The sequence below is a fragment of the Embiotoca jacksoni genome, unplaced genomic scaffold (genome assembly GCF_022577435.1).
Source record: "Embiotoca jacksoni isolate LCO1_2020_lvr unplaced genomic scaffold, fEmbJac1.0.p SCAF_2, whole genome shotgun sequence".
NCBI lineage: Eukaryota > Metazoa > Chordata > Actinopteri > Embiotocidae > Embiotoca > Embiotoca jacksoni.
Window position 1 is genome coordinate 3,042,526 of NW_027185340.1, and position 27,901 is coordinate 3,070,426.

Sequence of the window (27,901 nt, forward strand, 5' to 3'; positions counted from 1 at the left end):
ATTTGATACAACACCAGACAGAGATGCTTCTTAAATGGTTCCCACCTGTTGTCGCCGCAAGTGAGCTCAAACTCCACGAGTACCCCACATATACCGCTGTTAAAGACATTTAAAGTTATAATACGCGACTGATAATGTCAGTCATTACTAGACGATGGGTATTACTAGGATCCATCAACCCCTTTATTTGTTTGGAGACGAAGACACAGTCTGCAGTAGGTTTGGTGGGGAGGTCGCATGAATCATCCTGCTGCTTTTTTAATTCTCAAAACACAGGGATTATAAACTAATCAGTGATACTAATCCTCCAATGGAAATACCATCCATTTCACCACCACAGTGTCACACCGCTGCCCAGTTTTATGGCTCTTTGAATATGCAAGGATGCGGTAGCCTTCGTGTAATCGGTGTAATGACTTATATAAGGAAAAAAATGTTTGCAGCTTATAATTCTGTTTAAGAGGGAAAACAACTTTCCATCATTCATAGGGTTTATTGCAGCTGCTTTGTGAGGTCTGAGAAGAGGCAAGAAATCAGGGTTGCCATAGCAACTGCACAGCAGTTGATAGGGCCAGGGTGAGAGGAAAGCGGGAAATTAATGAAGTTAAGAACACTTGTGCATGGTTTTGCCAAGGACGTCTCTTACGCCTGCTCATAAATAGTGCACTAAATCGAAACACAATTTCCACTGTATTACGGTAATAAAGACACTAGCAGCAGATTCTGCTTGCTTCCTGAGGGCTTTACTCAGAGGATTATGCTCCCATGACACTCTTCAAACTACTATACCGGCACTGTGTGTGTGTGTGTGTGTGTGTGTGTGAAGGAGAGTCTGCCAACTACGAGGTATTCACTTTACAAATTCTGCACCAAAAGCAGAACAATGGAAGACTCAACACTCTATTATTAATCTGCACTCCTGTTTTATACCTTTCTATCCAAGGGTTGCCTTGACGACAATCGTTGAGAACCCGTGTGCCTGAGAATTGTTTACTTCATGAGTTAAAAAAATAAATAATATGATTTTGACTGAACAGACCATTCAAAAATGTAGCTGCATAAACCATATCCATCAAAAAAGAGCAGCTGGGGAAGGCCATGGAATTGGGTCAAAAGCTCCAGAAAAACAAACTAATTAGATCTAATATTAAGGAAGTCGTTTTTCAGATTTAAACAGCCGAAATAGACCGTGTTCACATTTGATATGAATTTATTAATGTTAAAAAAGTATTATTTACCCTGTGTGAACTGTTAAATGTAGTATTGTAGTATGTAGGGCATAATAAAACTGACCTGCAGTCAAAAGCAAGAGGCAGGACCTAAAAAAAATACTAGTATTATTATTAGATACCTCTGATTATACAAGTAACATCTGGTGACTTCGATCAATAACGGTCAAAGACCATACCGGCGCCCTCATCAACCAGCATCAGTGTGAACGGAGTTCAGAAGCTCCATTCATCAAGATGGAGGTCTCGTATTATTAAAGGCACAAGCTGGAATTTAAATGTAAACACAAGGGTCACCCGAGCTCCCCTCCTATCACTCTCAGGTGTAACACATCGCATTATATCTAAATGAATTTGACCTAAATAATGCTTTCCGATACGGTTACATATGTTTTACAAACATCAATAAAACAGTCGAATTCAGCGAATGTATCTTCTCGTGGTCCGCTAGCCGTCCGTTTAACCTCGCCGTGCACACGGGAGACAAATAAAGTGCCGAAGCCGTATAACACGATTTGCAACCAATCGGTTAGTGAGCGTGCACAGGACAGTGGGAGGAGGAAATGGGGTCAAGGGGGCAGGCGGGGGTGGGGGTGGAGGGGGTGGGGGGGTGAGAGGCAGCAAAAAAAAAAATCTGGCACATGCTAATGTGCAAAAATGCATAACATAATCGCTTTGTCAAAAAAGGAGAGCTGGCTGAAAAACAGCCACAGAGAATCAAATCAGACTGACAACAGTTGAAAAAGACAACGGGAAAGAGCCGCGTACACATCAGATGGGGGGGGGCCTCTTGGTTTCTGGTCGACAGGTGGGAAAACAATAGTTTTACTAAGCAGGTACTCCTGTCGTGTTGCGTTTAATTACTTGGCCATCGGCGTTCAGTTCACTTTGTAGTTTGCCAAGATGTGCTGGTGTTGTACTGTAAGCGGAGGTGGCAGGAGAGTTGTAAGTATCGCTGTCTGGAGCTGGCGAGCTAAATCTGGGAAGCCGTCTCGTCCCTTCTGCATCTCAACTTTCCAAAAGCAACTGTGGCCATTTGCAAAACCACAATGAACCCAACGTTCGTTAAATTACTTGCGGTGTCGTTGATCCCTTTATATCACGTTATTTCTCCATTCAATGTGCTTAGAGAGATTTTCATAGACCTAAAAACACGCGTCTGTGGGATTGTTTGTACTGATGAATAGTTTAAAACTCTCTTCCTGGTAACGTTGCATTCGTTGTCAGCTTCCAGGTTCAAACCTTCAGTCCTCTCTTTGGTCGCTACGGTTTTTACAAAACAAACTTAACACCTCACTTTTGACAGCTTTTACTCGGTTGTGTTTTGAACGCTGCACTTGTGTGCTTGCACGTCGATGGTTTGATTCCATTTTATATCATAACGTCTCTTTTGCTTTCGCTATTAAGACAGAGACATCCACACCGGATGAGGCTGGGACATCTAGCCCAGTGGTCGCCTGGCAACGCCACTTTGGAAGGCGGAGCTTGTGAAGGAGCACTGAAGGGAGGGTTGTATTTATTGAGCTGTTGAGTTTGAGTAGCAACGATCTCTCTCCAGAACTGCAGACTCTGCTTTAATAAACTAAATGAGGTGCAGATTTGGTTTCCTCCATGTCTGATATTTTTCTATAACAGCAGTAAAAATATTATTCTTCCACCTCTTAATTACCCATCAGGGGAGAGGGGGTGGGGGGGGCTTCAGTAGAGGGTAGAAACCCTGCAATGTTCTTTCACCACTCACGGTAAATAGAGGTTAACGGGCAATAATGGGACGACAGACCATATATTTTACTTGGGTGGCAGTCGGGGCTCTAAGGGAACACCAATACAATTTAATGTTCCTTTCCACATGTGATCCATTTCCCCCTGGCTATTTACTGGTGTTATTTACTGTAGAGGATTCTGAATTCTTCTTCACTGCTGGAAGTGACAGAGGTGTTTGTATCACAGCCAAGAGGGCTGTGGTGGTTTCTGGACGTGAGGGATTAAAAGAGCAAAAGGAAGTGCTTGTGTGTGATCAGCTTGCACAGAAGGCTGTAAGTTGATGAGCCAACAGAGCTGCAAACTGGATCTATAGTTACACTCCAACATGAGGAAAAACCTGAATAACATTTCATTACCTTACAGCAGAATTACTATTTTAAGGCAACACCTTGGGAATCACTGATGAAAACAGGAAGCTTTTAAGTACAATGTTTGAGCTATTTAGAGGAGTGTTGTGGCAATGAGTCCAGCGGAAGCAGTTAGGTGCAGTGAAGCAGAAAAATTCAAGGTGTAAAAGGGGAGTTTATCTCTCCTCAGACTGAGTACAACAAACAGATTGGAGGTGCTCCCAGAACAAACTAAATCCAGCTCCCATTCGGAGGAAAAAATAAAACTCACTATCTATTTTAGCCAAAACTACTGGTCAGACTACCCTGACTCCATGTATCTAGCAAAACCCAGGTTGTTTTAACTATCATTTCCTGTTTACTTACATGAATGGTGATGTACTTACATCTCTGTCAGGCTGTGCAAAGTCACAAGAGAAAAACCATCCGAGGACTTTATTTTTCTTTACCTCATTTCACGGCAAAATAACTGAACCATGAGGGGAAAGTACCACTAAAAGCTTTCAGTGCCATACAGCCAAGTGAGTAGCTGTATAAAGTTTTGCACGGCCTTCATCTGCCGTCTTTATTCATAACACAAACAGTTTCTCACTACAAGATGAAAGGGATCTCTGTCTCCTACCGAACAGCACGGGCAGCAGCAGACATAAAAGAGCATTTTATTTAATTTTTTTCTAAACACAAAGGGTCTAAAGGGAAATGAACAGAAGAATAACATGAGCAGAGAGCAGTATCAAGCGGATATTATATTAAGGCTGTGAAACCCGGGAGGGGAGCCAATAGAAATGGGCTGAGGCTCCTCACAGGAGTCAACACTGGATAGATATAAATCCTAAGAGGCTGTGTGACTTCAGCTCTGAACACAAAGCAAGCCACCGATGGGGGGGAGGGGGGGTCTACATACATGAGGAGGTGTATATTTCTGGTGATCACACTTGACACAACCTACTATTAAAGAGTTGGCATTCTTTTCATTCACACATACCATAGTGATGGGACTCAACAATAATAATGTTTGAAGCATGTTATCCGAGCAAAGTCCTCCGAGTGTTTAAGAGAGCTGCCAAATCCCCAGCCAGTTGGACTTTTGACATGCTTTTAATCAGCCTACGATACCTCCCCACATCCACCAGGGGGCTCAACCTCATCCTACTCCTCTCCATGTCCCGTTGCCACACCTCTCTACACCTCTGGAGCCCCTCTACAGAGCCTGGCTCAGGGGTTACCTCCTGTCCAAAGCTCTTCTTCTTTGCCTCATCTTCGTCTTCTTCACCGAGGAGCAGCGACGCACACTCTCTGAGAGACACCACTTCTTTTTCCAGGGCGGATGCAAATATTTGAGCCACCCCCTGGCCTGTTGTACCTGCAACAGCCTGGAGGGAGCAGGACGCAGGGAGGAACGCCAACAGGGAGTCCAAGAACTGGAGCATCTGTAACTGGCTGCAAATAAAACAGCACAGCAACATTTTGCATATTATTTCATAAACCATGTTAAAATAAATTTAAAAAAGATTTAAGTTTCTTGAAGTCGTTTTCTTTTCTTTCTTTTTTTACCATTTTTGTCATTTGTCAGCCCATTCACAACCACCTGCCTGTTCACTGTTCATTTACAGGATTTGTAATTTTAAGTGCTTTGCTTGCCGGAGAATCATAATCTCTTTGATATTCAGAGGAATATCAGGCCGCCATACATCTCAGTCGACTTCAAAGGCTTGTCAACTTTGAATCTATTAATATAAATTGAGCAGTGTGTACTTGTACTTGCAGATAAACCTCTTTTTTTTCTTTTAAATGAAATTGAATCAATCCCTGGAAGTACTTTTTTCAACCAGTACACTGAGCTGTAATATTACAGTTAGTAATTGAACTGAAATTCATTATTCCGGATTTTTCTGACTTTGCATGACTATCATATTAGCAGCATATAACATTTCAGGTCATGCAAACCAAAGAAAATTCTTAATAGGGAAAACATGAAATTGGCATTCTGAAAATAGGATATAAAGGACAAATGTAATACCTTATTAAAGATGCCCTGTGGATTTTTTGCTAATAGTGCCACGGAACAATTTTGTTCTTGTTTGTTCGTATGATCCAGTATGCACGTTTAATTTTATTTTTGAAAAAAAAAAAAAAATCCTACTTTGTGAACCAATAATTCAATTATAGTTAATAAACAGTGGAATACTATCCATCAATACATACACTTCTAAGGTCAGTAATTCAGCCATCTTAGTAGTGTCTGTCAATAAACATGATTTACCTGGAATGGACAGACAGCTCTCCCTGGAAAGGTGTTATCTGATGCCAGTGCAGCAGCATGAGAGCAGCTGGTCCTGAAGAATTTGATAGGAAATACCGAGGGCTCACTTCTATCTTGTTACAGCCCACTCTTTTCTGCATCCAGCCATCTATATCACCTAAGCTGTAATCAGGTGAGTCTATGTGGAAGACCCAGCGATCCAGCACTGCCAACAGACTCAGGAAGTCCTCCCTCGTCTCATCTGAGTAAAAAAAGAAGACAATAATGAACATTCATGTGTCAGGATTAAAACCTCGAGTTTTAGGCTTGTTGAGATTTGTACCAGTTTTGAGTTGGGGGGATTTCAGCAGTTGGGTTTGGATATTACTATTAATCTCTAAAGCAATTTGACAGCAATGCAGGACAAGTGGTGTCGAGTCGCTCATGGGGGCAAAAGCATCTAGTCTCTGGACGGAATGGAGCATGACACGGCACTTGACACAGCCAGAGTTCAACAAAGGTGTCAGCTTGGTCACTGCAGTCACAGCCAGTCTGCATGTGTTGAGATCATTGGGTCTGCTGGCGTTGTGCTGCTTGCTTCTTTTGGCTGCGGGCTCTGGGAACATGGAGGAGGAGGAGGAGGAAGAGGAGGAGGAGGAGGGCGCAGGGAGCCAGAACACTTGGCTCTGGGTCTGGATGACTGCGGGCATTGAGCTTTGGCCCGTCTCTGTCAGGATGGATAAGCTCACATTGGACATTGGTCTGGAACAGAAATAGCACATAACTAACAATCAGATATCTCACAGCGAGTTGATAATTAGACCAGAAATGACATAAATACCTGCAGACTGTGTGTGTGTGTGTGTGTGTGTGTGTGTGTGTGTGTGTGTGTGTGTGTGTGTGTGTGTCTGCTTGTGAACTAATTAACAACAACAATTCCAGGTGGTGAAATTACATCAGCTGCCCAAGTGCACCAATCAAAAACAGCAATAGTATATGGGCTCTTGAGCCAGTCATGCCACAAGTAGTTTTCGTCCTCATGTTCTCAAATGAGAAAAAAAAAAAAAAAAAAAAACAAGAACAGGTGGATGGAGGAATCCGATCGCTTCATGTTCCCACAAAAAGCAGCTGGGAGAGTTATTAAAAACATGTTGCCATGGTGACCACCTATTCACCCTGCATCTGCCTGGAACTGAGGGGCGATCAAAAAGGCAAAAAAAAACATCTTATTCAGTTAGCGCTGTTTCACTGACAGAAATTAGGTATTAATTTCCTTTAAAATAATTCCTCACTGATTTAATCATGTGGAAAAACCTCTTATGTTTTTCATAATTTACCGACATGATCTGTCCACCTCAACAAACGGCCAATGTTTTAATTCAGATGAATCTAATCAGGCAGTAATGACGTGGTGTGACAGCTGGACAGTCACTTGATTAGTGCCGTATCAATATTGGCTGTATCTTTTCCGTGGATACACTCAACCAGATGAACTCACCTATGCATGATGAGACATGAAGTAGATGAGCATCTCAGAAGAATCACTACGAAAGTGTTATGATAATGTCATGTTCAGCGGACCACACAGAGCCGATACCTCAGACCGTTCAGGCAATATATTCTCATTCAAAAAACATACACAGTCCACTTCAATTAAAAAATAAATCACGTTTACACGGAGTTGTCGGCAGTTAGGATCACTCCCACAACCATTCGGTCCTCAGTGATTCGATGCCACAGCTTGTCAATGTGAGGTTTTGAAGACACTGCTGGCGTGTCTTGCATCTTGTCATCCGAGGCCTCATCCCTTGACTCATCATCACAGTCCCACAGAGCAATAAGGCCTTCCTAGACAGAAAGTGCAAAGACTGTAATCAGCAATGACATGTGTGACAGCACTGACAGCAACAGCAGTTTGTGTCAGACGTTTCTATTTGAATAGCCAATAAGGCACAGCAATAGTGGACTTGAGGAGTGTTGCTGTAATACTGCCGGTCCAAATACAGTAAAGTAGTTGAAATCTGCTTTAAAAAAAAGAAGAAGTTTGTTTCAGGAAATGTACACATTTATTGAATCAGTAAAGGCACCATTTAGATCAGTCCTTAATAAGATAATCCTAAACCCACACAAGTTTTTAATTGAGCATAACACATGCCAGCAAGATATAGATATCATTATCGAAAATTACAACAGCTACTATCCAGACAACAAACACAATATATATTCATTTTACATGCCATTGTTTTTTTTTGTCTTATATAAATTATGACGTGGGGAACAGTAAACAGCAAAGTTATTACTACCATATTTTTTCTTCCCTACCATGGGATTAATAAAGTCTTATCTCATCTCTCTTATCTTATGTAACATTTCATACAAGGACACACATGTTGTGATCTGATCATGAAAACTGTCACTAGCTCCCAAACCGGTGAAAAAAACAACAACAAAAAAACAGCCAAATACTGCAACAGCATGCCGATTTGTTTTTTTTTGTCATAGCACATTTGTATTTCCTTACACGACCAGTACCTGCTCATGCTGGGTGAGAACGGACTCCCTGTCCGAGACCACATCAGCGAGCGCTCGCACCGACTGCTGCAGAACTCGGTCCTTCACCCTCACTTCTCTCTGAAGCTCCTGAAGGACGGTCAGTCCGCTCTGCAGTACAAATCAGTACACGTTAGCTGAACACATACACATAATTAGGTTCATGTCATTGACACCAAATAGAAATATCATTAACAGGCGATTGATTATGCAATGTATAATGATTGGGAACAATAGCTTAGATCTGGTCATCATGACAACACACAGTTACATATGAATATTTACAAACTGATGCTGCAAACAATGAACGCTTGTGTCCACTCGTTAAACCATATTTTAAACAGAAGTCTTCACACACGTAAAAGAAAAACATGAATTATTCATTAATTTTTGCTGGGGTCATTAATTAATTGTACAACCCGATCAATACTGGATTTTGGGAGTCAATCCTGATATTAGGAATAAAAAAAAAAAAGAATTATGATATTGATATGTCCACCAAAGTGTGGTTATCAAACACTTGTGTAATGGAGGCTGGACAATTTTCAGCTGAATGATAAAACATATTGTCCAAAATTATATCAGTACAATGAAACAGTGAACTTCACTTCAATGGAAATATAATCATTTTAAATAACAATACATTTTAAAAACACAAATAGATAATTACCACAGGCATTTTTTTTTTTTCATTATATTCTGTAAAAAGCAGTTATCATATTAAACAACACCAATATGTCTCTGATAGGCCGAAATCAGCCAGTGAATTTGGCCAACCAATAAATCGGTCAGGCTCTAATTATTTATAAAACTTTGTAAAAAAAACAATACCATCTTGTCTTGCTGGGATTACACTAAAAGATGAATGGCATTAAATTATAATTTTCTCCACTGATGTCATAAAAGCTCACCTGAAGTCTGGATTCTAACGCTTGAAGAGTGACGAGACGGTTCTCCGGTGGAGGAGGGGATGTATTCGGTGCTTCGGTGTCCCGACCGCGCTGAAACATGTTTTGTTAATTTGTCACGCTGCTGCTCTTTTAAAAATCTAACTCTTCAAAACTATCGCGGCTCACGACGGGTAAATAACACGCCTTACCGAGTACGAGACACCACACAGGTCAGTGATGAGGAATTTTTCCAGCGGCCGTCCTGCTGCACCTCCATCCTTGAACACCAGCAGCATCTGGTCCGTTCCGCATCCCAGGAAGTCATCCACGTGGACGGAGCTGACGCCTGACCACAGGGAAGCTATCTGGAGAGGAGAGGAGTGTTCAACAATGTAAAAACTTATACATTTAATGAGAATAGATCTGTAGAAAATACAGACGGTCAGAATATAATAAAATCTCAGTTTCACATACCTGAAACGTTTCCCGCCGCACGGCGCAAACGTGCCCCTGGTGAAAAGATACGACAAACAGGCAGCCGTCTCGCCCCGTGTTAACTACCTGGATCGTTTCAGGTCGCTGGAACGGTAGTCGGCACACGTCTTTTACGACTCCGTCCTCACAGTGGACGAGTTGCTGGTGAGAGGTCGCGGCGACCGCGGCAACTTTCAGCAGGCCGTCCACTCTGGCAGCCGAGAGGACCGAGACGCACCGCGTGACGCGGATGTAGGGAGGGGGTAGAATCATCGTGCCGTCGAACACTCGTCCACCCTCGACGAAATACCCGAAGGTTTCGCTTGTGGACGGGTCACTCGAGCTTTCAGACTTTTCTGAAAGCCCGAGAACGAAAACCTGTCCTCCGCTGAGGGGAAGTTCTCCAACGACACAGTGGGACAACTGGACGGGTACTTGTCTCACCCCGGCGGCCCGTGCAGATGTATAGAAGACCTCGTTTTCGTGGGTCCACACCACTGTGGGACCCTGCAGGACGTACACACCCTCGTTCATTTGATAGGGGAGCTTGAACTCCACGCAGGGCTGCAGGCCGTTTGAGCTGCTCAGCGTGAGGAGGCTGTACCGGAAGCTCTCGGCTTTCTCACTCTTTTTAGTCACTAAAACACACGGGAGTGAGACTCTCTTCTGAACGTGGGCAGCGGGTTTACACGTCACAACGTCCACGTGAGCGGACCTCCTCCTGCTGATGACAGCTGTTCCCTCTGCTGCCTTCACGAACCTCTCGTCCTCCCGTTCAAACGAGAAGCTGCGGAACACCAACTCGTTTCTGTCGCCGTCACTCGTGGCCGAAGTCCGTTTGCAGTTGAATGAGATTACTTTACCGCAGTGGGAGAGCCGATGGGGATTTCGGGACCAATCTCCCGAGGGCGGTCTCTCCATTATTGGGACAGGGGAGCTTCCTTCGGGTTCCTCCCAACGTGCAAAACCTCCTTTTTTTTTTTGCACAGCTCGGGCTTTCACAGCTGCGAAATGTCACTTTCATGACAGAAATGTCGCTTGTCTATATAAAAGGTGGCGTAGTTGCGAAACGTAGAGGAGTCGTGTGGTGGAAAAGTAGTCGTACGCGATGTTTCATACCGCCTTGCGAAGTAGCGCGCCAAATGAAACTGAACGCTTCCGGTTTGCCCGAGTGCATTGTGGGTACGAGCTGGTAAACAGAAGTTGAGTTGACGAGTCAGCTGAAAGTGTGTCGCTAAGTAGTTCCTATTTTTTTTTTTTTTATTATTATTTTTTAAACCCGTTTCTACTGTATGACTAATTAGGTTGAAAGCGTTTATTTTTGTTTGTTTTGTCTAAATCCAAACGGCCCTCCTTCTTCCTTCTAAAGCGGAGGGGGCGTGGCCACGGCTGGAACCAAAATGGCAGCGATCGGACGCCAGTTTCTCACTCCGCACTGATTCAGCCAATAACACATCTTAGCTGACCAACTGCCTCTCGACGCGGAACTCGCAACGGACACCGGCGGCGGCGGCGGCGGCCTGGGGCGGTAGGGGGGGGAAGAGAAACAGCTGAATATGGCTGAACTTGAGCCACACGAAGGAGCGCAGGTAAACCGTCTTCCGTACAGGGGTTCGTGAGCCGGTTTGTTTGTTGTGCTTGTTTACATTTTAAAGATGTGCTTCTGTGTCGGACAGGACCTCGAAAAGAAAATTGAGGAGACGAGGCAGCGGTTCAAGAGTGATTTTCTCCAAGGTAACACCGCGTATTGTGGATTTAAGCTTGACATTTAATGTGCCATCTTGTCCTCCCATAAAATTCAAAGTAGTGTTTTTTTGTTGTTGTTGTTGTTTTCAAACATGGTGACCTCAAAGATCCGGATAAGCTCCCAAATAGCTAACGTTAGCTTTAAGTATACTTAGTTGAGAGTAAATGCAGCCGGTAGGTATGACGTCATGGCCTCCACCTGTGGAGGGGTGGAGGGGTACTTCACGTGAGTTTACAGCACAATATGGACTTTGTGGGGGTTTAAACTAGAAAGTAAAAATGCAAAAAAAAAAAAAAAAGAAAGTGAAACTTTGTGCTTGACCTGTTGAAACGCATCTTAAGTTTTTCCACCTTTGTTCGTGTTTTGTCAGATCCAGGTGAGAAGTACGACCCCAGGGACGTGGACAGGCTTCAGACCGACGACGCTCTGGTGGAGGGCTACCTGACATGGAGGATTTATGTTGTCGATGACGCCTTAAAAATGATTGATGAAAGTTTTCAGTGGAGGAAAGAGTACGGGGTGAACGGTAAGATGTCGTAATCCCCCCCCCCCCCCCCAACCTCCCGATTCTTAGAAACAGGGTTTCACATCTGTGTATTTATAATACTATTAGTACTACTAAAATCTCGGTGTGAAAATAGAAAACACGTTTTTCATCACAAAAGCCAAAGTTCTTCAAAAAAAACAAAAAAAAACGTGTCTGTCCACAACTAACAAAACCAGATAAGATGATGATGGTTTTTATTGCCTGTTTTTGAATCCCGGTGCTGCAGGTACAACGTCCAAACCGGGGATAAAAGTAGACATGTTGACATTGCCATATTTAGTTGTTATCCGGCTTGCAACACAAATCAGCGGTTGTCTTTGTGCTCCTCTGGGATGAACCCAGACAGAGGGTCATTGTGTGTTAAACGCCTCTATCGCCATACACAAGCTCCCCCGAGAACAATCCCTGCTCTTTTCTTCAGAGGAATTGCTTTGGGTTGTTGTTTGTGGATTTAACATTTTTTTTTTTTTATCAAACAGTTCTTTTTAGGAAATCTTTTTTATTTGCGTCTTCAGTATGCAGGGCAATCGTGGGCCTTTTGACTTTGTCCATCAGCTGTTTGTTCTTTATTTCGTCATTGGAAACTTTTTGCTGAGTAGCATGTTATTATTATCTGTGAGGTTTTACAAAGCTGCTAGTAAATGAGTGACTTCCTCTGAACGGCTAGAAAGTCCTGCTGTTTAGTCCTGGTTTATATATATATATATATATATATATATATATATATGTGATACAGTTTAAAGTGTTTTAACAAAAGCAAAAAAAAATTCTAATAAAAGATATTGTGTGCCTCAAAACAAAGAAATGAAGGACGCCAGTCTAAAAGATGCACTTCAAATAACCTTGCCCCCATTTGCTTCCAATATGATATTGTTTTTACTTCACAATAGAGATTGAAATGATGGCAGTAGTCAAAGGCATGAATAACAACAACGACTAACAGTCACAGAATAAAAGGCAATGTCAAAATAATGTGCATAAATGTAAACAGAATAAAACTTGTGAAATAGATTTATGAAAATCAAAGAAATGTGAAATACTAAACGCAACCAAAGGCCATTGAAAACATGCACGTCTTGAGATTTGTCAATGAAGGGGGAACATGTGATCGCTTGAGGAGGCTTATCATTCCAAAGCTTTGGAACAGCCGTGACCGAAAGTGTAGTTAATGCTATGAATGAGAACAAACGGTGTAATGTGTGTCTTCCTGTGCGTTTCAGATCTTAACGAGAACACTATCCCCAAATGGATGTTCGAGACCGGTGCCGTCTACCTTCATGGCTACGACAGAGAAGGCAACAAGCTCTGTACGTCCTCTGATGTCACGCACCCGCAAACCAGCTTTTGTTTGTTTTGTCAGAAAAGTTATTTCTGCGACGAAACGCACAAAACTACTCGAACTTATTTTTTTTTAACAAAAATCATTTCCTGTGTTTTAGTCTGGTTTAAGGTGAAGCTCCACATCAAGGATTCAAAAAGCACCTTCGACAAGAAGAAGTACATTGCCTTCTGGCTGGAGCAGTACGCAAAGAAAGAACCTGGGATGCCGCTCACTGTTGTGTTTGACATGGCAGAATCGGGCATCAGCAATATAGTAAGTCCATGAAGATGCTGCTTAACAGGCGGTTTTAGTTATTAGATCTTCGACCTTCTTTTTAGTTTGTGTCTCGTGATCTACTCCCGCCTAATTTTGCTTGCTGTTGTTAATATCTGGATCTCCAAGACAACCGCGGACTGTATTTAATTGCTTTTGCCGTTAAACAAGATTTGCTCTTGTATTAGAAAAAGACTACGCCCTTGTGCTGTGACTCACTGCACTGATGCATATATATTTTATTTTTCTGCTGTTAGCGCTGTGGTCTTGCAGGGACTGATGGTCTTCAGTGGGTTTACACTTTGGAGATTAAAGTAACCTTTAAATCCTGATGGTCAATTCGAGTGGGCTGCCTAATCCGTCGACTCGCCGTGACGCAGGCGTTAGCTGCTTGATGGAGCTCTCCCCGTCAGCGAGTGCATTTCATTGGCCGGGCTCTCTCCCGGAGAAATGGCTCAATTAAATACAAATAAACCAACACTGACAAGGCAAAAAGGGATAAATAGCTATATGAGACAAATATAAAATGAGGTAGATTAGAAGATCAGTTTGGAAAGCAGCTGTCGTGAGGCGTGTTGAACCACAGCGGTAACTACAGCAGGGCTCGCCATGATCTCATTATGACCCGGGAGTGAGTCTCCTGCATAGCAATGAGGATTCTGGCCAATTATGGAGCCGAGCCAGCGTATAAGGCTTGTATCGATTGACATATTGGCTGTTTGCCTGATGATTGCAATTAACATAAAACAGGAAGGTGAAATTTCTTCTTTTTTTTTTTTCAAATTCAGCTAAAATGATTTAAAACATAGCAGGATGTTAGAGCTGGAGGTGAGTAGGTTCTAGGTGGGATTTACAGTAAGGACTTTTATATCTGTCTTTGGTGGTTGAATCAGAGAAAATGAATTAATGCTCAGCTGATGACTGGGAATTTTATTTTTCTAACTTGTTTTCAGGACTAATGTCTCCTTGAAATTGGAAAAGTTGACGGTTGAATCTATGTGGTGCGATCAAATTGGAGCAAAGTAGCCTTTAAAAGCAGCGTGTCTATTTTGCTAATTGTTCATAACAAAAATATAGATGATATTTGAGACGGACTGAGCAGGGTATCGTTCAGAGGAGCTTGTAATGAATTTCCACTTAATGTTAAGTGGGTCACTTCAGATCTGGAGGCGGTTCAGAGAGAACAAACATTCTCCAGTGAAAATTGTTTGTTAAAGCACATTTTATTCTGGAATCCTTTTGTGTGCTTCTGCTTTATGAATCATTGAGGGTTTTTTGTTTTTTTTTCCTTTGTGTTTCAGGACATGGACTTTGTGAAGTACATTGTTAATTGCTTCAAAGTATATTATCCAAAGTTTTTATGTAAGTAACACAAGTTGTTATAAAAGCAAAACAAATATTTATTTGCTTGCACATATGTCACATTCACTCATTAATAGTGATTGCAGATACTTTAATGTCAAACCTGGGGATTTTCAAGCATAAAACTCACTGACATACCTGGTCTTTTTTTTTTTTATATCATTTCAGCCAAAATGATCATCGTGGATATGCCTTGGATCATGAATGGTGAGAATGAGTCTGCCTACTCTTAGGAAAACCATACACCGGGCTGTCAGGATTGTGAAAATGGAGTTGACTATGAACTGTCATAAAACTAAACACGGTTCATATTATGCCACCATTATGGAATAAGCCTAGTAGTTTAATATTACACCTTATGAGGAAGAAGAGACATGTTTAGGCATTAAACATTGGAATATAAAAGTAAACATGGATAACAACTTGGATATTTAAAGATTTACTGTCAGAGATAATAGGCACCAATAATCAAAATAAACTGTATAATGGTGGCACTGAGTCATTATGTATGTGCTATTGAACCACACCAGAAGAAGGGGGCACGATGAGGTGACATCATTAAAAGAGTGCCCTTCGAACTTCAGATGACACGGAAATAGAGATGAAAGATATGATATTTGTGTTGGTTTCATCCAGCTGATGAATGAAACGATGCCAAAGATTATGCAAATATAGGGCGGTCGGCTCGGATAGTTGCGGTCAGGCATTTGTGCAAATCGGGCAAATTGTGACACGGCTAACCATCGAAACGTTTATATTTGGTTGTTTATCGGTGATTTATGAGATGATAATTGATTGTGACGTGTCAATCATCGCGCATGTCTCTTCGCTACAGCTGCATGGAAGATTGTGAAGTCCTGGTTGGGTCCAGAGGCAATCAGCAAGCTCAAGTTTGCATCCAAATCAGAGGTCCAGAACTTCATAGAACCCGAGTACCTGCCACCTCACATGGGTGGAACGGTATGTTTTCATGTCCTTCAACACGTCTCATTTACTAAATTTCCAATGTGGCTCTAAATGATGAGCTTGTGACTCGAACTGGTCAATAATTTGGTGACATTTCTCATCTTTTATTGGGATTTCATTGTAATGAAGATGTGATTATGAAGTTTTGTTGTGTAAACTGTAATCATAACTAAAAAAGTTAAAAGATCAGTCTGTGTTTTACCACATTACATTTTGTTGCGTTTCTTATTCATAACATTTTTATTGATATTTAAGGTTGCAAAATTCAGCTTTAAAGGTAGTAAAACAATGAATGTGGATCCTTTTTCACGCCTCTGTATGTTACAAAAGTCGATCAGGTTTGTCAGATCTCACCTGTCCACTTGCCAGTGATAAAGAAATCTAACTTGGTCTCTTCATTAGATAATAAACATAAATTATACTATATTGTCTTACTAATTTGTCCTTGTATGACCTATGCTGGGTCATATGCAAGATCTGGAAACATTCTGTACTCATATTTTGTACTTATCAAAGCCGTACTTGTATGACTGCCCTAATTTGAACGAACTACTTCTCCACTTTTATAACGATGCTTGTATTGATATAACTAATCTGGCTATGTTCCAGGACTCCTTCAAGTATAGCTACCCGCCTCTTCCTGACGATGACTTCCAAACACCCATCTGTGATAACGGGCCTATTGTCAGTGAGGACGACACGGAGAGCAAAGAGGGTGAAATGGAGAGCAAAGATGCCCTCGAGTCCAGCTTCAGCTCTGATGTTGTGGCGAAGCCCAAAAAGGTACAATTTCTTTCAAGTTTATTTTAAGTTTCGCAGACTCTTAATATTGTTATCAACTGCTCCAGTGTTTCAAAAGCGGCGCAGCGGCGCTGCAAAATCACGAAAGCCACCGAAAATATAGATTATTGTGCAAAATAATCCCAATGAACGTAAACCAGGCACATTTTCTCAACCTGTTTAAAAAGCATAAAGTGATATTTCCCATCCACCACCAGCATGTTTCACACAACCACAGCGGCGGGTTGAGCTAATAGCGAATTGTTGTAATGATGAAAGCAGTATTTTGATGACTGAAATTCATTATTTATTATATTGATATTTCTACTGAGATATTACTGGGTTTAAATAGTTAATTTGATGTATTTTTTTTTAAATAAAAATAATTATTCATGTTTGAAATATAAATCAATAGCGAAAACTCTCTAATTTCTCAGTGTGCTGTGGAAAATTACAACCTTTGAAACCACCAAGACAGTTGGTTTGTGTTGAAGTCCTTTTGATTTCAAAAGCTCACTGTGAAGTAGTTTTGATTTAGTCCACTGCCGGTGTGTGCTAATAGGAGTCCTGGTGTCGTTGGCTTTGTGCACTCCTCGGAGAAACACTGTGCTCTCACAGGTGAAGTGAATTGAAAGTGATTGAGTCACGATTGCGTTCAGATTCGGGCCTTTCAGGCAGTTCACCTCTTGGAGATGTGACTTCCTGCCAATGGCCAGATTACGTGCCGTATTGTCAGAGATTCCTCCTGTTTCTCCTTTCACTCGTTTCCCTTAAGTCAGATGACGACACGTAATCGGGCCGCTTCGTGGCAAATAACGCTCGCACATGGTGAACATGAAGCTGTTGCTCATTGTCCCTGTGAAGGTGACTCCCAGTGTATCTGACCGCAATTAAATCCTGCCAACAAAGCGCCCCTTTTGCATCGCAGACGGCAAACTGCTTCTCTCAGTCCCGCGGGCTGAATATGCTGCAATTTCCGCCGCCTCACTCTTACTGTGGTGTCACCACCTTTGCACCCTGGTTGCAGTTGAGACTGCAGCTTATGTCAAAGACTCTTACTCACTCCCTGCAGGACTCTCCAGTCTTCACCTCATAGTCTATTTAGCTTTTTTTCAGGCCAGCAGCATGCAAAGAAAACCTGCATGGAAATAGATTACCTCAGGATATGCTCAGTATTAGTAAAGGCCTGTTGAACAAAGTGCTATATTTACATTATATTGGTGCATGTTTTCTACTTTGGTGATTGATTCTCTTTGGTTTGTTATATAATGTTGTGGATGTTATTTACAGATATTATGTTGATTTGCTTTCACAGCCAGGGAGCAGCCGACTTAGTTAGTTAACCTACATTTGAGAGAGGACGAGGACGAGCAGCCTTTTGTTTTCATTTCTAACTGCCTGCAGGAAACTAACTGTGTCAACTGGAGAGTCTACTGGAGTCACACAAAGCTACTCCCACGAGCCTCCCACCAAAGTCCCACCAAATAAACAGTGCTGCCACCTTTTAATGAATACCACATTGGTTATGAATTATAGATTTAGATTTGCAAAGCGGAGATATGCAAATCACTCATTTGTAAGTCTCAACGTTAATCTAAAAGCACAAGTTTGAAGCATGGGAATGCTCTTACTGTAAAAATAGGAAAATGTTCGCACTCTCTCTCTCTGGCATATTTTTTGGTGAGAGGGTCATGAATCTGCGCTGCATGCAATCAGAGAAAAGATGCATATCTGCGTAATTTTATTTTGCACACCCAAACAATAGTATTATAAGCACTGCAGTCATCTGAGGTGTCAAATGACTATTCAAAACATGTGAGTCAGCTCTGTGGGAAAGAGGAAGATTGTTTTCAAGATGGCTTGACACTTAAACACTTAACACAGAGAGAAAATGTTACTATAAATAACATAAGGAAGTGTATGAACATGCCTGACAACCACATGGTCATTGGGTTTGTAAATCTTCAATGTGACAGAATAGGAGCTCAACAGTCTTTCAAAAAAGTGCAACCTTGCAGGGTGAGTTGTAATAGCAATTAAAAGGTCACATGCTCATTATAACTGAAGCCTGGAAATGTCATAATACACCCACACACACCCAGACCCTTATGTGACCAGAAGCTTTCACACTCAAGGCTTTCAAGTTATCTAGTTGATAAGAACACTTACCTAATAACTCCCTTACAAACCCACAGTTTTGTAAGGGAGTTATTATGCTGTTATGCTGAATTACAAGTATCCAATTAAAGCACGATATAAAGAAGGGCAAAGTTAAGTACTTGAAGTCAGATGGGAGGGAGGAAATGTTGAGATGAGAACTTGGTAACTGTAATAATAGGTTAGCAGCAGCGTCGGCCGCCTCGTGACATGTTTTCAAATCTGCTGCATTCTTGCTTGCGCTGAGTGAAATAGTTTCACTTCGCATTCATGAGTGAGACTTGACTTCCAGTAGCCTGTGTTCCCACTAAACCTCTGGCCCTGTGTTCATAGAGCAGGCTGCCAGAACCCGAACCCCGTCTGGGACTCGCATTGCATCGTACTCGTGCAAAGCATTTCCGCTTTGTCTAAATAAATAGGAGGCTCTCCACAACCGCCATCCACGCCGACCTGAGCTCTTCTGGGCGACCGGGAAGCTCTACGTTTGATATCTTACTGGCATCAGGAAGCTAATTTCCTTTCTTTGTGTTTTGAAACAAGGGCTGGAAGTGGTAAGGTAGCGTAGCATCACACCCACACAAAGGAACTTGCACTCCGGGAGATGTCCGCACGCTGGAAAGGCAGGTGTACTCGCGCGACTCAAAATGTTGCGACTACACCTCCCTCGCAGTCGACTGATGACGTCACCGCCCCCTGGACATGTCCCTCCTTTGACCTGTCCTGGACTTTATATTTCAATTCGAAACCTGTTTACAGCCGCAAAAAAAAACCCGTTTGACCTCGTTGCTTCGCTGAACCAAGAGGGACGCTCATTTCACATCGTAATTAGCTCTTAGAGACGGAGTGGATCAGTCACTACTGACCGTTAACCATTTTACATTTACTTCTGTCTTCTAACCTCAGATTAAAAAAACTACAAACAAACTACTAACAAGACCAGCTTATTAACCTCCCAGCACTTCATCTTGTGCTGTGCCTACCTTTTTAGGAAATTTTTTAACTAAAGCGCTTTGTGCATCTAACACTATCTTTTATTATCTTTTTTTTTTTTTTTTTTTTTAGATGATGGTGATCTGTGTCTTATCATGTACTGTAAAATCAAAAAACACTACCACTCATTATGAGCATTTCAAATCACCTGCGCTTTCTGTCTTTGCATTTCATATCTTACACAATGTGTAGAAATCATGAAGTTCTGTCATTTTAGATGTCTTTTGTTTCTTTGTATGGTTATTAATATTATTAATTAATGGTTTTTTTGTGTGCTAATTACATTTTTAATTGAATTTTTTTTTTGTTAATTGATTTTTGTATCAGTTTTACAAATTTATCACTAAAATATTCTCATTCAAATGATGTACGTTTAATTCTAATATCTGTATCACACTACATAAAGTAATTTCTAATTCAAATTTGAACATGTTTTGCTTGTTTCTATTCACATAATTACCTAATTGTGTTAAGCTTCCTCCCTTAAATGACGAATAAATAGAGACATTTCATCAGCAGCTGATTATCTCTTGATGTCTTCATTGTGGCAGTCGCATGACAGTCTGCCATTAAATTAAGATTACACGGTTTGTTGCTTATCCGAGCAACGTGCACACTCCCCCCGTGGATTCACAAGTCTTCCAGTCACATGCGGAGCGCCTTGACCTTTGACCCCGCCCGCCTTCCCTCTTGCCCTCCATTCCTCACCTGACGCGGTCACTGGCCCGTCCTTCTTCACGCCACGCAGCGGCAGAAACACTGTGCAACCATCCGCTCCCCCAAACGGAGCCGGTTTATCTACGATATTCATACATTTATGCAACCATTTCACAATTTTGCATCCTGTCAGCTGCTGCGTGGTCTCGTGGGTTTTAAGAATTTTTGGGCCAAAGTTTGAGTGTTTATGCTGAAGTCAGCGAGTCCATGTGTGAATAATATCATTACACTTGGTGTTTTTTTTTTGTTTTGTCTGAAGTCATGGGTCATTGCCCCCCCCCGCCTCCCTCCAGGCACAAGGGTCAGGAGTCGTCGTCGTCATTAAAAGAAAAAGTACATTTTCACTCTAAAGATCCTATTTTGATGACATTACGTTTCACCACTATCTCACAAGAACAAGTTATTAATCATTACAGATGGCTGTCAAGGCCTTCATTAACTGATAGCGTTCTCTGAATGAAGGGCAAAGGTCAACCATTTCATTTTGAGAAGAAGAACCAGATAAGGGTCACACAATTACATTATCAGTATTGTGTGCGTCTTTCTAATTAAGTGCTCTTTGTTGTTTCAGGTGAACTTCCTGGAAGACAGTTTGAGGTCAGAGGACAACGATAAAGGAGACACAAATGGGCGGACCAAAGGAGCCAGGAAGCCGCTCACCACCTTCAGAGGCCCTCTGCTCGACGTTAGGTCGGTCATACTGCTCAAGCGCTTGTCCGTCTTGTCATTAGTCTATATGTTTGTACTTGCCCTTATTGATCTTCATGGTTTCATTGCAGTTAGTAAAGTTGTTCGGACACTGGAGTTCCCACAACCTTTTTAGTGCAATTTCTAGTAATGGGCAGATGAGCTCTACACTTCCTTTGTCTGCTGTTGTAGCCGTTCTTGTGGCCTTGGGTGTGGCAACGTCGGCCTGTCCGTTGGTTGACAGCTTCGGTCCAGACTGTGACATCTAAACAGCCACCTAATGGATTTCCAGGAATTACACACATTCATGGTCTCCAGAAGATGAATCCTACATACTTAGGTGATCCCTTCTTTTTTCTCTGGCACCAACAGCAGGTGGACATTTTTGTTTTTTTTGTAAAATGTCTTGAGAGCTATCGGATGCATTGCCATGAAATTTTGTACAGACTTTCATGGTGCCCAGAGCATTAATCTGAACGGCTTTTCATTTAGTGCTACCAAAAGGTATTAATCTAGTGCCACTAATTGCAATCCCATCAGCCTCAGCTGTACTTAGTGTTTCGTGCCAGTGATGTTCACATGTTGACCATCGATGTCTGAGCACCTCCTGTCTGATCTCGAGTACAGTCAGAGAGCCGTTTGATATTTCGGGGGCTTTCACACTTGTATTTGGGGACCATTTCATGCTCACATTGACTTTTTACAAACAAACCCAGAGGAGGAACCATGAAGTCATGCAGACTGACAAGTAACTGATGGACTGAAGAGCTTCGGAGACTGTCATTCTGCATCATCATATTCTGGTGACTGCCAGCAGGTCATTCAGCACTTAGATGTTTCTTATGTGTAAATATAGAATAGGTATTTAGGTTATTAGTATTACGTGTCTGAGGGGGCCACTACTGTGGTGCAGTGTTGCTCTGTTAGCCACATTAAATGGACTCAATGAGCCGCTAAATTACACTTGACTAGGACAGAATATTTACTCAGTGTACTTTTACCCTCCTTCTTTGTCTGACCAGGGGAAGCCCCGACACTCACGCGCTGATATGCCTGCCTGTTTCTATGGCTACCAAATTATTTGCATAAATACATACGTCACTTAAACCATGCTGCTTTTTCTTCACGATCAGCAGATGTTTTTTTGTTTAGCTTTTGAAATCATGCCAGACTCCCACATCTACTATCATCAACCAAACCGCACCAGACTACGCTGGAAACTGGACTAAAACCATCTATTCAAATGATTCCACTAAAATGAAAGTTTGTTCAGGGGCTTTACACTATTTCCCATCTCAATAAATGTACACTCAGCTGCGAGCTTGTTAGGTACACCTGGCTAAAAGAGCAGAAACTGAACATTATAATGTTCATAAAGGTGTGATTTATTCCTGAATTGTTGTCAGAGACTGTCTTACTTTTAGTCAGGTATAACTGAGAAACTGAGTGGATATTGTGCTAAAGGAGGAAAACAAAAATACATTTATGTGATTGTCTTGTACGTATTGGCAGAAATGTTGTTTTCACATATTGACTCAAAGCCTAAAGCCATTATTGACGTGTTTGCACCTTTCTATCCCCATCGATCTTTCACACGTGCAGGAATTAGGGATGCTTCCGGTCAATTATTCATCGAGTAGAAATGAGTTGGTGTTCATTCATTCAGGGTACCGCACTAAATAGTGATAAACACTGGCCAATGATCAACTAGCTTCTAGAAAGGAGGACTTGTCACGTCTTCCACATGTCGTCAAACACATTATGCATTTCAATTGGACCTTAACTCGATTGCAAATGTCTTGTTGTTGACTCCAAAAGCAGTGTATTGCAAAGTAGTACAGCAATCACAGAGTGATCTGGTCGGTCCTTTGGTAAAAGTATTTACCCAGTGTGAATGATATTACTTCTTATTTTCATGAATAATGTCAGCCAAGTTCAGTTTTTACTGAGTAACAGCTTTGATGTTTTTTGGATTTTGACAGCTCCGGGCTGTGAATTATAGTGATAAACAGATTTAAATGAGCCCTAAATGCAATTCTGTTTTTAGAGCTGGGTTAGCCATAATTCGAGTCTGGGGGCTTTAGAGGAGAGTGGGGGTCTTTGATCTTGGGTTTGCCAAAGGTTTCCAGAGCCCGAAGACTCACTGTGAGCTCAAGCGAGTGCCTGACTCCACAGCTGGGAAAGGAAAACACAAGGACATGAAAAAGAAAATAAAGGCTTTGTTGTTGGCAGTTCTAGTCCGTGAAACATAGCCAAGCTGCATCAATGAGAAGCTTCATACGAAGCAGATAATCCATTTACCAGTTTCTTTTTGGCAAAGTTTGTATCCCCAGTGTAATAAGTGTTCGCTGTACACTTAGATCGAATTCATCAAATCACATGCTATCACGGCCAAGTTGGTTAGAAGGTAATTGGGTGCTTACCAACGACAAGCGGAGCTAAACGCCTCATGCTTAGACCTTAAGCCACAGATTCGCTTTGGCTCTGGAATATATATGGGTCTGTCCTGCCTGGAGTACAACTGGAATTCAATTGTATGTTTCTACTGTAAGCACATGTAAACTAAATGTCCTCTGTTCTCCTTTGAAACAAAGTCAGAAACCAAAATACGGAAGGAGGCGCTTTGCAGTATTCGCGTTGCTTTGTACTTGTAGTTTTACCGTAGGACTCCACAACACGTCACCAAACTTTCACAGGGGAAGAGGAGCACGGACGACGTTTGTTTTTAGGTCAGACATCTAGCAAACTAGTCCCCTCCAACTCATGAAACATCGTGTTTACATCGCTTACATAATTCCATGCAGATGCAGGTGTCTGCCTGTTTACCTTTTCTCTCGTGTGCCCTGCCACAGCTCAGCCGGCCGGCTGCTGATGTTTTCCCAAAGGCCTTTTTCCTCCTGATAGTAAAACTATTAACCGTGACTCAAAGAAGTGCGGGAGAGTTTCACCTGCAGTCTTTTGTGAAAGCCTTTGTGGCGTGTTTTCGTAGGCAAATGAAAAATAAATGGTGGTAAACAATACGAACGCATGAATCCTGTTTTTGAAAGTGTGCTTTTTATGGTGTTGAGCTGCAATATATTGCTCGCAACAACATTGTCCTTCAGGGAAGACGTGATGCGTTGCAAGACAAAGCTACACAGACAGCAACAAGCAGGAATTGTAGATGCCCAGTCCGTGTTGATAAGAAACTTACGAGAGAAATAACGAAGCATGTTGTGAAGCAAACGGAAACCCTGGTAGCATATTTTTGAGAGCGCAGCCTCTGATTTCCACTCAGACGGCCTTCTAGTGTAGTAATGTCACACGGTGAGTTTCTGTCTCTTCAGCCCCGCAGAGGAGCTCAGCTTCGGTTTTGGAGAGACGGAGAGGAAAAGCCTCATCATCCTGAGCAACGGGACCAAAAATAAGGTGGCCTTCAAGGTGAGTCCGAACCAGCTCGCGTGCTTAATCCTGTGAACGTGGCATGAGTTTGAAAGAAGAAGAAAAAAAGAGGGGTTTTTTTTGCGATTGATTAATTAATCTGTTAGTCGATCAACAGAAAACAAATTTGGCAAATGATTAGTCTGCTTTGTCATTTGTTGGGTGCACAACTAACTTAAGCTTTCCAGATGTGAAAATGTACTGCTTTTTGCTCTTTTGAATAATTGAAAATTAACTATATTCTGGTTTTAGACTATCAGTCAGACAAAACGACCTCAATGAAGGCGTCAACATGAGCGTTGGGGAATTGTGATTTTCTGTTTTTTTTTCCTTTTGGTCTAACCTTTTATACTCTTAACAATTTCATTTATTTACAAGAATATATGATTTATTAATTTGTGTGTCCGCAGGTACGGACCACAGCACCTGAGAAGTACAGAGTGAAGCCCAGCAGCAGCTACTGTGAACCCGGAGCTTCAGTCGACATCGTGGTGTCCTTACACGGAGGTACTGCACTTAAGCTCTGCACTCTACTCACAGCAGATGTTTCCCAACGCTGAACCTCTAGAAATATCAAATGGTTCCCGTCTGTTACCTTTCCCAAAGTGCAGGCAAACACTTTTTCTTTTCCTGACATGCATATTTCAAGAGTGATAAAAGAATCATCTCCTCAAAACAAACCATCAGACAACTTGACAGTGCTGCATGAGTTGAGACATTTTGTGGCCTTCAAGCGCTGAAATGTCAGCAGGAGGTTATGATGTGCTGAACATAGCGCTGAAGAATCAGCGCAGCCTATTTTAGGGTTGCTTTTTTTTTTTTTTTTTTTTTTTCCTGGCTTTTATGCTGCGGTGTGCGTGTGTGTGTGTGTGTGTATGTGTGTGTGTTTTTCACAATGCTGTCCCGTCTAACACTGAGTCCTTTGAACATAGCCTCTCTGTTACTGTGTTTAAACCAAGTCAGTCAGTTAGCTTTTTTTTTTTTTTTTTTTTTCGTTGTCGATTTAAACAACAGTCTAAATCATTTATTCACATGTTCTGTAAAACATCCCATCGTCCTGCTTCTATGTGTCAGGATTTCAAGCGATATTGGTTTACAAAAATGTGTCTTTCCATTGAGGATTTAAGAGCCATAAACTGCAACAAGAATTTAGTCCTAATTGTATTTGCTTGCATTAATTCTTGGGTAAAACGATGGCCTGGACGGGTTTGTTGCAGGTTCCCAGGCTTCTCCGCAGGACCGATTTTTGATCATGGCTGCCGAGATGGACAATGTTGGATTTCAAGAATTTGCACAGTTCTGGAAAGAAGTATTAAAAACTAAGATCATGGAGCACAGGTAAGTGTGTTTGCACAGGTCTTCATTAGAGAACACCAGCGGACCTGTAGGCTGCATATCTTCCTCCGGATAAGCGCCGCTAATTAGATGGGTGTCTTTCTTCCAGATTGCGCTGTCATGTCCTGGAGAGCAGTAAAGCAGCGGTGAGTCCTCTCAGGGACGGCCCGATGGAGACAGTCAGCGACGGGCAGCAGGAGTTAAACACAGCGGTGAGTTCTGCTGGAAGAGAAGCTTCAACCTACTTGTTTTCTTTAAATATTTGTTTCATTGAGATCCTTTTTGATCTTGTCGAGTTCCATCGTTGTTTTAAAAACACTTTACAGTTCAACATAACTGCATGAATTGGATTATTAATAATCTCTTAAGAGAGCAACAGCTCTGAAACTAATAAAGATGTTATGAGCAACGTGATGGTACATTTATATATTGTTCATGTCAGTAACTATCAAGTGTAGGTTGAATCTAGTGCAGCCACCTGATTTATCACATTCATAAAGAAATAGTTTGATGTTTTGGGAACAATGTTTATTTGCTTTCTTTCATCAAGTTAGATGAAAAGATTGATATCACTCTTGACGCTTTGTTTAGTGTAATAACTGGAAATAGGCTCACGGTTAGCCTGGCTTGGTCTTTGCAGCACCTTGAAAGCTCACGAATTATAATTGTATTTGTTTGTTCATATTTTACAACAACTAAATGTATTTTTAAATATTTATAGTGCTGTTAGGTGCATTTTTTTTTTGAAGTGTAAGAGAACACCAGGCTTCCAGTATGCATGCTAAGATAAACTACTTGCCTCCCCGCTCCAGCTTCATTCATACAGTAAAGCACAGACATGAGGATGGTGTTAATTTTCATATCTATCTGTTTGCAAAACAAACAAAAAAAGACATGTTTCCATGACTTCTACTACCAGGGTGGATAAACCATGTTTCTGTGTCAGCAGCTCATGCGGATGATGGCCTGCAGCTCCCGGCTGGAGCAGAAGCTGAATACGTGTCTGTGGGTGCAGAAGGTTCTGATCGGGTTGGTGTTGATCCTCGCGCTGCTGAACCTGCTGTGTCTCTACCTGCTGGGCACATCCCAGCGGCCATCTTGACCGGCCGCAGCATCCTCCGCCTGCATCTGACAACCGAGGGCACACAAGACGGGTCCGGCGGCGCCGGTGTCGACCACCTAGGGGACGCTGCCCAAGCCCGTCCAACAGGCTGCGGTCAGGGAAAGGAGCAGGGCTGACTTTAACAACATGTGAGTTGATGTGGAGCTAATAATATATGAAGAGAGATTGTCTGTTTCCCAACACTTGACAAAGAAAGAAAAAACGTTCATAAAGTTTTTGAAATAGTCTTACATCAAGTCAGTGAAAATACTTGTGTATTTATTGCAGCAGTCTCAACATGTAGGGGGGAAAAAAAAAGAAAAAAAAAAAATCGTTATTTTTGTGAACATAATGTATAATTTTTTTTATATTATATAAATCTACACAATATGAAATAAACCCGTTTTGTCAATTGATTTTATTTTAACATTTTTAATGCTTTTCTCGTCGTCAGGTCGGGCAAAGATTTAAAAGAAAAATAAATAGTAAACATGTGGCGCATTTATCTGGAGATGTAGATGTTTTAGTGGCCCTGTTATGCATAAATATTCACACTCTTTAATAAACCCTCATTAACACAGAGCTGCCTAATTGAAAACATCGCAACACATGACCTAACTAAACTTCTGCACAATCTCACCAAGGAGCCACAAGAGATCTCCGTCTCCACTATCTCCTCAATTTGTTTTAATTACCCCAACAGTAAACGAAACTAAAAATACCAAAGCAATTACTGGCGAGTACAAGGACACGGCGCAACCCACTTGTAGCTTAGTGGGAAGCTGTGATATCTATAACAAGATCCGGCTCGGAGCAATCAGGACGCGAGCCGCCGGCCGCACAAGGACCGATCGCAGTGCGGCTGTTGGACGTGTGCACACGAGGGTCGCACGGCATTAACATTCGCAGTTTGTTCGCAGTAGGTGGCAGCCGCCCACATTTGAGGAATGATTAGAATACTTCTGGGAATAATGAGTAGAATAATCCCCCTCCTGATTAGA

The 27,901-nt window shown here is 41.9% G+C and overlaps 2 protein-coding genes across 3 annotated transcripts; one reads left to right on the forward strand and one right to left on the reverse strand.

Annotated features, from left to right (window-relative positions):
* Positions 1-3,983: 3,983 nt before the first annotated feature.
* On the reverse strand, positions 3,984-10,885 carry fancb (FA complementation group B). Its single transcript, XM_069153954.1, has 8 exons — positions 9,497-10,885; positions 9,232-9,387; positions 9,044-9,133; positions 8,115-8,243; positions 7,258-7,430; positions 5,926-6,344; positions 5,604-5,844; positions 3,984-4,780 (listed from the first exon to the last, which is right to left on the reverse strand). The coding sequence occupies exons 1-8, from the start codon at positions 10,415-10,417 to the stop codon at positions 4,366-4,368; spliced, it is 2,544 nt and encodes an 847-aa protein (XP_069010055.1). The 5' UTR covers positions 10,418-10,885; the 3' UTR covers positions 3,984-4,365.
* Positions 10,886-10,996: 111 nt separating this feature from the next.
* On the forward strand, positions 10,997-27,316 carry mospd2 (motile sperm domain containing 2). 2 transcript variants are annotated; one of them, XM_069153955.1, is made up of 15 exons: positions 10,997-11,085; positions 11,173-11,230; positions 11,614-11,769; positions 13,011-13,097; positions 13,230-13,384; positions 14,686-14,746; positions 14,915-14,953; positions 15,582-15,706; positions 16,322-16,495; positions 20,928-21,046; positions 24,370-24,463; positions 24,874-24,970; positions 25,681-25,801; positions 25,908-26,010; positions 26,745-27,316. In XM_069153955.1, the coding sequence occupies exons 1-15, from the start codon at positions 11,053-11,055 to the stop codon at positions 26,898-26,900; spliced, it is 1,578 nt and encodes a 525-aa protein (XP_069010056.1). In that variant the 5' UTR covers positions 10,997-11,052; the 3' UTR covers positions 26,901-27,316. The 2 variants fall into 2 exon arrangements, with proteins under 2 accessions (XP_069010056.1, XP_069010058.1); XM_069153957.1 differs by having other exon boundaries at positions 26,748-27,316.
* The last annotated feature ends 585 nt before the right edge of the window (positions 27,317-27,901 follow it).